The following is an 11,429-nucleotide window of genomic DNA, read 5'->3' on the forward strand; positions in this document are numbered from 1 at the left end:
AGAATAAATTATGCCAACATACGTATTTGATACTTTTATGCAGGTCTTTTAAAGACTCAAGTGATAGTGTTAGTGTATGTATCATTTTGAATACTTTATTCTTAATGATATTGTGTGTGCACATAGGGCTGATTTTTCAATTATTGATCATGCAGGTTCCCAGACATTCTATATGGGCTGGATGTTTTATTTGACTGATGTGGTTGGCCTGTTGACTCTATTAATATTGATCAATATCATCCAAGCCATCGGGATTCATTATAGAAAGCTAGCCAACATAATAACGTGTCTGCAAATGCATAAAATTTACATAAGGCCATGGGTAATTTTTTTCAGTCTAGTATTTATAATCAACAATACAGTATTTGCATTCAGATGTACTGCCTCAATCCAAAGAACTGTTATATGCCAATACAGTTTATTTAGCCTTGCTATTACAGAAGAAAAACTTCCACCTCTTTAAAAATGTTAACAGCTGCTGCAATTTGGGGTTGGTGGCAATTATTACTATAGGACTTAATGCAGAGTAGGAGCAGGCCAGCACAATCCTGGCATCATTCATATCAGGGGTCACATTGGAGAGCGTCAGTGTATACATCCACATGAAGTTGTCAAATCCAAACAAAAGTACATAGAGCAAAACTAACATAATAACAGCTCTAGAAGCTTTGTATTCAACTGATTTTCCAGGAGCTCGGTCTGTGCTCCTTTTGCCTTTTATAGATTTTTCGTGGCAAAGCAAAACATAAACAATATAAATACTTGCAGCAGTCATAAGCAAAACAAACAGGAAATCCATACAGGCAGAAATTGCCCCATTAATTATGTATGCCTCGTATGTCAGAAAGTCCATGTCACAGTAAACTAAATGCAGTGTATATGGTGAAGTTGTAGAATTCTTTTTCACTATAGCATACATAAGGCTAGTGCGATATATGAGGTTGACTAGAAGAATGGCTGTAGTTATTAGCAATACATTCTGTGTCGCCTTTTGCTTCAGATATGCCCAGAGTCTTGTTTGTGGAGCAATGATGATACACTGATAACAGCTGAGCAAACTGGTGCTGCAAATGGACATTGCTCTGCCCACTCTATAGGTGTAGATAAAGAATTTGCACTTTGAGTCATCCATGAAATTTTCTATTCCAATGGCATTGAGAAATTGGAGGATAATGCGGGAAAAAACAATAAGCAGATTCATGAATGCCAGAACCATCAGGATTGTGTTTGTTGGCAAGAGCTTCTTTTCTGTAACTTTGATAATGGCAAACTTGAACAAAATATACACATTGCCTGGAATTCCAATCAGTGCCATAAGAAAGAAACCAACAGCTTTGAAGTAAAGAAGGATATTCATCAAGAATTTCTTATGTGGTACCTGTATGAAAACTTGTTTCAGATATGCTAATGAGCATGAGATAGACAACCAGCAATCAGTTTTCTTTCAAAGGAAACCCTTGGAAATGGGTCAAACATGACAGTGCAGGAGTTCACATAATTCACTAAACTTGGGTTAGTATGTTTTTTTAGTGAAGACGAGCAGCAGCTCCCCCAATGGATATGATTTTCTGGTCCTTAAAGTATGTTGTGGAAAGTACCAAAACACTGTAGGTTTTTCTGGCTCTCTCCTGCAAAGTCCTATCTGCCAAACAGTTGTTAGCATTCTGCAAGGGAAGTAGAACAGAAGTGAGGCAAGTGATTGAAAGAGAAGTTCCCCAAAAGGTATGTTGTAATAGTACTTATGTGGTCCTTTGGGTTACTTGTATTTAAATGTATTATTTAATAATGTAAAAAATTAAACTGACTGAATATCTGATGAATATAGATGAATGAAACATACCTACTGTATCCAGTCACCCTGGCAAGATCATTTCATATTGCTCTGGCATTTCCCCTGTATTTATGGGTTATTTTTTATTACCTAATCCCATTAGGGATTACTTAATTCACACTAAATATCTGTAATGTGATATATATTGACAATTGTTTTTTACATTTTTATTACCTAATCCCATTAGGGATTAATTAATTCACACTAACAATCTACAATGTGATGTATACTGACAAACTTTTTAATCTATTACAAGAATATATGACTGAACACATATGAGTCTGGATAAAAAATCCTTTTAGTTTACTTGCAAATTAAAGAATGAGGATCAACAGTAAAATGTCAGTTTTCCTTATAAATTATGGCAATCCCTTTTTACTCAAATTAGAACCAAAGTGTTCACTGACCTCAAACCCAGACTAACGAGTCAAAGAGTTTGCTTCTTACGTTTAGACTTTATGCAATTAACAGATAGACCTTGAATGGTTTCTTACCATCTATTTCTCCCCAATATGTAACAATATTATATAATCCCATGGAATTTCAAGAGATTCAGCAGTTGATAAAGTATCTCAAATTGAAAGTTCTAAGGCCCTGATGGTCTGGCTAGTAAATATTACAAAGCCTTTGCACCAAAAGTATTACTTTTTTACTAGTTTTTTATTATTTATGTAGCGCTATAGTAAATTGTGTGTTATTACACCACTATTGAGCTCCACTCCCACTAAATGTGCACCGGATGAGACCTGTAATCTTAGGGAGTGAGCCCTCGCAACGGTGTGGAGGCAGGGTGTAGAGAAACTGTAACTGGATTCAGGGTATAATAATTGGGCGCCAGTGGTTCTTATAACTTAAACATGAACTGGTTTATTGAACATACACAATCCTCAGTGGAGTATACAATAGAGCATGACAGGATTTAGCATCACATTGAATAGGCAATACTCACAGCACCATATGGTCAGTAATAGTCCCCACAGGCAAGAGGACCAGCTCAGCAGCAATAAAGGTACACCCATCTTTCAGCCTTTTCCCTAAGTGGAACCTGAGGGGAATCTATCTACCCTGTTCCTATACACTTAGTCCCTACTTCTGGGCTGTTAGTACCCGGGATCCTAATCCCTCTGACTCTCCTCGTCGGAGCCTTGAGCTGCTCAGCTAAATAACCTGTCTGTCTGTCACTCCTAGACCAATAATGGTGAGTAGCCTATTCTTACTAGACCTGACCTGTCTAGGTTCCACAGAGCTCTGCCTGCCTGTTCAGGTCAGAGCTAACACAAAATGGACACTGAAAGCATGGCTTCAGAGTCTTTTATTTCCCAGCACAATGCCATCTGCTGGTCACTGTGAGAAGCAGCAGGGGCCTAGCTTAGAGCAGAAAGAGCAAACAGTACCCCTCCCAACTGTATTTTAGGACCCAGTTAGGTGTCCATAACATGGAGGGACTGCCTGCACAAAATACTAGGGGTGGCTATTTTACACATCCCTACATTTACATGCAGCAAGGTTTGTGCAATGATGTTATGCAAGGTAACTGCAAATTTGTTCGGGAAATGTTTATTGCACTGAATAGCTATAGAGCTCAAGCCCACAGTCAGACTGGCCTGCCGGGCCCCGGGAAAAAACCCGGTGCGCCCCAGCCTCACTGGTTGAAGTGGAACAGCTGACAACCACAACTTCCACCTGACACCTTCTTGCACTCCCGTCACGTCCTGTAAAGTCATTGTTACTAGCAGTGGGAAAGAAAGATAAGGATTTCTTCACAATACAAAGATATTAAAGAGGAGGGGGTGGGGAAAGCAGGATGCACATTAGATATTTGTGAGTGATTGGCCGCTTGCTTTGGTGCCCTGTAATAGCAAACTTCACCACAGCTGGGACTGTGTTCTGGGCTGAGTTGTGTGGGAGGTGTAAATTCCAACTTTAATATCCAGGCACACTGTTTAACCATGCATTTGGCTTAGCACACAATCTCAGCTGTAGTGACATTTTCTATCACAGGACATGGGGGGCAGGGCATCACTCAGGAAAAAAACAAAAGTGGGCAAGATGAGCAATATAAAAAAGTGCTAAGGAGACATTATTGGTAAAGAGAAAAGGAACAAAGGAACAGAGATTAAACAGGTAGAGCGTTTGTACAGAAAGGGAGAGAAAATCAAAGTAGAGGGCACAAGAACATGGAGGAGAGAAGAGCAGAGGGTGGTAAGGTGGGTAATCACAGGAAGAGAGGAAAATATGAAGAGCAGAAATATGGCAAGAAGAAAAATGCAAATGGATAGTGAGGGGAAGGCAAAATAATAAAATGGGAGTACGTGAGTAAAGTGAGCATTTACATCTATACTGTTTTTGGTTGTGGGCCTCTGCTGCAGTTTGTGTTGGACTTGCAAATATCCTGCCTTGTGTTTGGTGAATGGAGCTCTGTGTTTATCCTATTTTCTTTTCTGGGGGATTGATACATAACACTTTCATGGCTTTTAGTCTACCAAATGTTCTGGGAGGATTATAAATTCAATTTGTAATGCATTTACTTTGTGTGCATCCTAACCAGCATTTTTCAATGCCCGACTGTGTATAAATTGTCTAGGGTGCCAGAACCCACTGCCTCTCACTATTCTTAAAGTGCAAGTGTCACTGCCTCTCCCTGTTTTGTTGTCCCTGAATCGAGTACCTTTGACTACATTATGTGCTGCAAATGCTGGAATGTTGCTGTATAATATAATTTTGGATCATATACAACCCCTACCTCAACTCTGCTTCCAGAGCTACTACTGCTCACACCAGCCGTTTCTGTCATGAAATACCAAGGGGCCATGCTGTGTCTATCATGAAATGCCTCTGGGCCACACAGGTGTGTTGTTGGGTGTGCCAGTATCTAGTAGAATTAAAGGAGAACTAAAACGTTACTAAAGAAGTAGCTAGAAATGTTGTACATTATGTTTTGGGCTTCTGTACCAGCCCAAGGCAACCACAGCCCTTTAGCAAGGAAGATCTGTGTCTCCAAAGATGCGCCAGTAGCTCCTCATCTTTTTTTCTGCTGACTCACTGCACAAGCTCTGTGCTGCTGTCCCAGTTAGGGAGCAACTCAAAATATAATGAATATATAGAATAGAAATGACACACTATAAGGCTGATTAGTAATTAATACAGATAATGACTCAATGTCAACACAGAAACCAATACAATTAGCATCAGAATTAAATAATCAGCCTTGTAGCATCAGCTTATTACAGGCCAACCTCATTTTCTGCTTGATAATTTGCTCCGACCCCTAAGTTTAGCTTCTCAACAGCTGCTCAGAACCCACTGAGCATGTGAGTGTCACAGACACTTTCCAAGACGATGACCCCTGTGACAAGTTTGAAGTCCTGGATCATTGCTGCTATTGAGAAGCTGAAACTTTAGGCTGGTTCAGTACATTCAGTATATAAAATATTGCATTTTTAGACATATTCATATTTAGGGTTTAGTTCTTCCTTAAGTCAACGGCAACTGAACTTTTAGTGGCTGCTTCAGTTCAACTGAGTAGTAGGGACTTCCCTGGCATTTAAACCCATGAGAGTACAGTCACAGACATCCAAGCACAATGGTTCCATTGAACTTTAATAAAGTGTTGCCAAATTCTTAGCAACTTTTCAATTGGTCTTAATTTTTTATTTTGTATATTTTTCAAATTATTTGCCTTCTTCTTCTGACCATTGTCTGGTCGCTAGGATAATTTAGACCCTAGAAACCAGATCAGCACTGAAATTCCAAACTGGGGTGTTGAACAAGATATTTTAATTTAATATTGTTACGGCCATTCCAGTTTCTTTTTTTTAAATAAAAATGTTAATTTTGACATTTATTTGTGGGCGCTATTTTGTGCTGGGTGGGCCCTTGAAATTAGGTTTCCTGGTTGGCCCCAGGCACCACAGTAATCTGAAAGTGTCTCTATTGATGTATGTATTTGGATATATAATTATATAAAAAGTTGTCTTCTAGGTTAAATAAATTTGTAGGCACGCTGATACATAAGGATCAATGAGTCTTAATTTCAAGGTGACAAGTAACAGATAATATTTGCAGAGTTCTCAATTTAATTCATTGGGAAAAAATTGACAAAACTCCCTCGCAGCTTTACTTAGCTATGGGGCCCGTTTATTAAACTTTGATTTTTCATGGAAAAAAAGTCTAATTTTTAGAGATTTATTAAACCTGAAAGCTGCTAAAAATCCAAATCGGAAAATAATCCATCTCAAACCCGTCGAGGTCATGTTTGGTTGAGTTTGGTCGGATTTGTTTTCATAAAACAATGACATTAATTTGAGTTTTAGTAAATGTGGCCCTAAATTATGGAAATGTGTATTAAGGGTTCTCAGCAGGCTGATTTCTGTCCTGTCTTGCCCTAGCCTAAGACTTTGAGTGGGGTTAATGGGTTTTAAAAAAAATGGGTTTCCATTTAGGGAAAGATTTAAAGTTATACTGACCTTTTCCTATTATTGATACTGTATGTCACTCTCAGTATCACTGTTCCAGAAAGGACGCACTATTTTTTTTAAATATAAATTCCACTCCACTCCACTCCTAGTAACACCTGTGACATGACCTGTTGCTTAACTTACCAGTGCACTTATAGCATTATGTAAGTAATGCTGGACTGAGGAAGCACAATACCACTACTGGATGGTGTAAAAATATAAACCGTAATCCATCCTATACAAGGATTTCTCCATACCTAGCTTAATGTTACTGATAGAACTGATAGAACCAGCAACATGTGCACATATGCAAGAGTTTTGTACATGTAGCTAGACTAGGTTTGGGGGTATTTAAAAAATAATAGTCCATCCATTTTATCAGTGATGTTGATATTAGAATTCACTGTAAATTCCCGCGAAGAGGCATAGCAATGACTTGTGGACCTGGATGATAGCAGGTTATGGAGATGATTGGGGGCGGGGAAGATTGGGGAGGGCCAGAGGCTCAAGGTATTACAAATTTACTAGCAACTACATTTGCTAGAAAATGCAGGGCCAGATCTTGGCAGGTGTTTTAATGACTAGGCTGATTAAATAACGGCCATGTGCCAACCCTTCAGGCACCTAAGTTATCACCGTTATTAGTATATGTGATGGCTGCTAAGACAAAGCATACATGCCTGGTTCCCTTAAAACAATTCCTATGTGCCCTCTAAAGAGGAAGCAATGTAGACTATCCGTATAGAGAAGCGAGGAGAACGAATGTCTGGGCTTTAACTCTTACGTTAATACTATTGTAGTTTTGCAGAGAAAAAATGTACATTAAAAAATTTAAAAATATATAATTTGTGTAAAATGGACTCTATGAAAGATGGAGTTATCCTAATACTAGAATTTTACTATTTACTATCTATTGTAGACTGGAAGCTGATTACCTGCGGGAGCCCAGTTTGAACATTGCCATGATACACTATGCAAAATAAATCTCTGTATGAAACTATGTATTTAATTATTTGTGTGCTTGTGTAGCTGAGTGCAAATTCCAGACCTAATAAAAGATGTTGCTATGAAAAAGAAGATTTGTAAATACTAGTGTTAAATTTGTGGCATCATAAATTATTTTGGTATACAGTAACAAAACAAAAAATAAATTTTTGTATTATTTTATATATCTTTTATTAATGTTCCCCATAAATTCTATCACCACTCTAAATACCACAATTAATAACATTTTGGTTGTAAACAAAGCTATGTTTTAATGCTTTGCCTTCAGTTATTTAGGATTATTTCCCCTTTCAATTTGTAATTAAAAGCAATAAGAATCTTGTGATATGCCTAAAGTGCCTAAAGTTTGCAGATTAGGGTTATTTAGTAATAAACAAGGGAAAGTTGTGCTCACCACTATTTTTTAAAACCATTAGGCGGGGGTGCAATGGGGCTGTGACCACAAAATACATATAGTAAAATACAAGAGTCCTCTGCACTCAACCCATTATCAATATATTTAAGACAGCGACATGTGTGCATACTGCTACTGAAAAATGCCTTATTTAGTAATACCCATTACCCCCCACACAAGTGCAATGCTGACAGTTAGTGATGGACGAAGTTATTCGGCAGGCGCGAATTAGCGGAATTCCAGCGATTCGCCACCGGCGAATAAATTCGCGAAACAGCTGTCCGTTTTTGACGCTGGTTTTTTGAATTTTCTGTCGTTTCGCGAATTTTTCGGCTAAGCAAAACACCCCAAATTCGCCCATCAATACTGACAGTCACAAGCCAGCCCAGTCCTTACCATAAGCAGAGGACCTGGCATAGGCAGGGCTCCTTTGAACCCTGTGCCCACCATCCATTCTCTCCACAACTTTCATAACTGGATAATAAACAAAACAGTGTGTCGGATAGGGGCCAGTAAGGGGGAGGCGAATGTCCTATGGATATTTATTTTACTTTTGAGTTTTCTATACCACCCTATGAAGTCTGGCACTTGTGGGGCTGTGCCTTAGGATTTCTCAGCCTGGGTTCTTTCTACAGGGGGAGAGAAGCCAATATGTTCCCATTCACTCCTTTGTGTATCTGCACTGACAGGCATGGTATTGGACTGTGTGCCTTTTACACTGAGCAGATTTCAGCACAAAAACACAGCAGCAGTCCATAGGTCATGGTCTTTTTCTTCTCGGGGGTTGTTCAGTCAACAGATTTAAATAGAACTCTACATAATAATAATTGACTCCCTATCTATTCTTATAAAATAAATTATGCTTAAATAGGTATTTAATAAATCAATGCAGGTCCTTTAAAGTGTTAGTAAATGTGTCATTTTGAATACTATATTCTTTACCGTGTTTGTCTTAAATAATATTGTGTTTGCGCATAGGGCTGATTTTTCAATTATTTTATATGGGCTGAATGTTTTATTTCACTTATATGGTAGGCCTGTTCTGTCATCCAAACCTTCAGGATTCATGATATAGCCAACATAACAACGCTTTTGCAAATGCATAAAATTACATAACATCATGGGTAATGATTATTTTTTTCAGTCTAGTATTTATAATCCACAATACAATATTTGCATTCAAATGTACTGCCTCAATCCAAAGAACTTTTATATGCCAATACAGTTTATTTCATTGTCTCTTTCTTCAGCCTTGCTATCACAATAGAAAAACTTCCTCCTCTTTAAAAAATTTAACAATTGCTGCAATTTGGGGTTGGTGGCAATTATAACTATAGGGCTCAATGCAGAGTAGGAGCAGGCCAGCACAATCCTGGCATCATTCATATCAGGGGTCACATTGGAGAGCGTCAGTGTATAGATCCACATGGAGTTGTCAAATCCAAACAAAAGTACATAGAGCAAAACTAACATAATAACAGCTCTAGAAGCTTTGTATTCAACTGATTTTCCAGGCACTCGGTCTGTGCTCCTTTTGCCTTTTATAGATTTTTCATGGCAAAGCAAAACATAAACAATATAAATACTTGCAGCAGTCATAAGCCCAACAAACAGGAAATCCCTACAGGCAAACATTACCCCATTAATTATGTATGCCTCGTAAGTCAGATAGTCCATGTCACAGTAAACTAAATGCAGTGTATATGGTGAAGTTGTAGAATTTTTTTTCACTATAGCATACAAAATGCTACCTGGGTAGAGTATGAGGTTGGCTAGTAAGATGGCTGTAGTTATTAGCAATACATTCGGCATCGCAGTTTGCTTCAGATATGCCCAGAGTCTAGTTTGTGGAGCAATGATGATACACTGATAACAGCTGAGCAAACTGGTGGTGCAAATGGACATTGCTCTGCTCACTCTATAGGTGTAGACAAAGAATTTGCACTTTGAGTCATCCATGAAGTTTTCTATTCCAATGGCATTGAGAAATTGGAGGATAATGCGGGAAAAAACAATAAGCAGATTCATGAATGCCAGAACCATCAGGATAGAGTTAGTTGGCAAGAGCTTCTTTTCTGTAATTTTGATAATGGCAAACTTGAACAAAATATACACATTGCCTGGAATTCCAATCACTGCCAAAAGAAAGAAACCAACAGCTTTGATGTAAAGAAGGATATTCATCAAGAATTTCTTATGTGGTACCTGCGTGAAAACTTGTATCTGATATGCTTGTGAACATGAAATAGACAACCAGCAATCAGTTTTCTTTACAAGGGAACCCTGGGAAATGGTTTAAAGATGAGTGCAGGAGTTCATATAATTCACCAAACTTGGGTAAGTGTGTTTTTCAGTGAAGACGAGCAGCAGCCAGGGACCCCACAATGGATGTGATTTTTCTTGTCCTTTAAGTATGTTGTTGAAAGTACCAAAACACTGTAGGTTTTTCTGGCTCTCTCCTACAAAGTCTTACCTGCTAGACAGTTGTTAGCATTCTGCAAGAGAAGTAGAACAGAAGTGAGGCAAGTGATTTAAAGAGAACTCCCCCAAAAAGTATGTTGTAATAGTACTTATGTGGTCCTTTGGGTTTCTTGTCCTTAAATGTATTATTTAATAATGTAAAAAATGTAACTGACTGAATATCTTTATTGAAAGCTTGCCACGTGAAACATACCTACTGTATTCAGTCGCCCTGGCAAGATAATATTGCTCTGGCATTTCCCCTGTATTTATGGGTTATTTCTTATTACCTAATCCCATAAGGGATTAATTAATTCACACTAACAATCTTTAGTGTGATGTATATTGCCAAATTTTTTTGTTATTTTTATTACCTAATCCCATTAGGGATTAATTAATTCACCCTAGCAATCTGTAATGTGATGTATAATAATCTTTTTTAATCTATTATAAGAATATGTGACTAAACGCATATGAGTCTGGAAGTAAATTCCTTTCAGTTTACTTGCAAATTAAAGAATGAGGATCAAAAGTAAAATGTCAGTTTTCCTAGTAAATTATGGCAATCCCCTTTTACTCAAATTATAACCAAAGATCGTTCACTAACCTCTCAACTTTTTTATTACTTTTTTGTTCAATGATGTTATGCAAGGTAACTGCAAATTTGTTCGGGAAATGTTTATAGCACAGAATACCTATAGAGATCATACTCAAGTCTGTTTCTATTGATTGTATTTGGATATATAATTATTAGATAAAATGTTGTCTTCTAGGTTAAATACATTTCTAGGCACTCTGGTACATAAGGATCAATCAGTCTTTATTTCTAGTTGATAAGTAACACATAATATTTGCAGTTATCAATTTAAATCATTGGCCAAAAGTTGACAACACTCCCTCTATGCAGCTTTATTTAGATCAAAAATTTTGACAATATGGGGCCCATTTATTAAAACTCAATTTTTTTCTGGTTGAGGTGTTTAGGGGGAAAACTTTTTTTTTTTTTTTTTAGACTTTTTTGAGATTTATCATACCTAAACGCTGCTAAAAATCCAAATCTGAAAATACTCCATCTCAAACCTGTCAAGGTCATGTTTGGTTGAGTTTGGTCAGATTTGTTTTCATAAAACAATGTGATTAATTTGAGTTTTAGTAAATGTGCCCCTAAATGATGGAAGTATATATTAGGGGTTATAATTAAATGTGGCATTCTTCTCCTTTCCTTAAAGGAGAACTAAAACTTAACTAAAGTGTAGCGCTAAAGTAAACTTGAATGGCACTG

At 37.6% G+C, this 11,429-nt stretch overlaps 2 protein-coding genes across 2 annotated transcripts; both read right to left on the reverse strand.

The window, feature by feature from the left end:
• Positions 1–282: 282 nt before the first annotated feature.
• LOC108707464 (olfactory receptor class A-like protein 1) lies at positions 283–1,630 on the reverse strand. The gene has a single exon (XM_018245468.2). It carries the CDS (start codon positions 1,355–1,357, stop codon positions 419–421), a length of 939 nt encoding a protein of 312 aa, XP_018100957.1. The 5' UTR covers positions 1,358–1,630; the 3' UTR covers positions 283–418.
• Positions 1,631–8,614: 6,984 nt separating this feature from the next.
• Positions 8,615–9,871, reverse strand: LOC121399639 (olfactory receptor class A-like protein 1). The gene has a single exon (XM_041581182.1). The coding sequence runs from the start codon at positions 9,869–9,871 to the stop codon at positions 8,897–8,899; it is 975 nt and encodes a 324-aa protein (XP_041437116.1). The 3' UTR covers positions 8,615–8,896.
• Positions 9,872–11,429: the final 1,558 nt, after the last annotated feature.

This window comes from Xenopus laevis, chromosome 2L, assembly GCF_017654675.1.
Source record: "Xenopus laevis strain J_2021 chromosome 2L, Xenopus_laevis_v10.1, whole genome shotgun sequence".
In the NCBI taxonomy this organism is placed as follows: Eukaryota; Metazoa; Chordata; class Amphibia; order Anura; family Pipidae; genus Xenopus; species Xenopus laevis.

Excerpts from the sequence above, each read along its gene's own strand:
- LOC121399639 (XM_041581182.1), bottom strand. The coding sequence starts at position 9,871 with ATGAATATCCTTCTTTACATCAAAGCTGTTGGTTTCTTTCTTTTGGCA.
- LOC108707464 (XM_018245468.2), bottom strand. The coding sequence starts at position 1,357 with ATGAATATCCTTCTTTACTTCAAAGCTGTTGGTTTCTTTCTTATGGCA.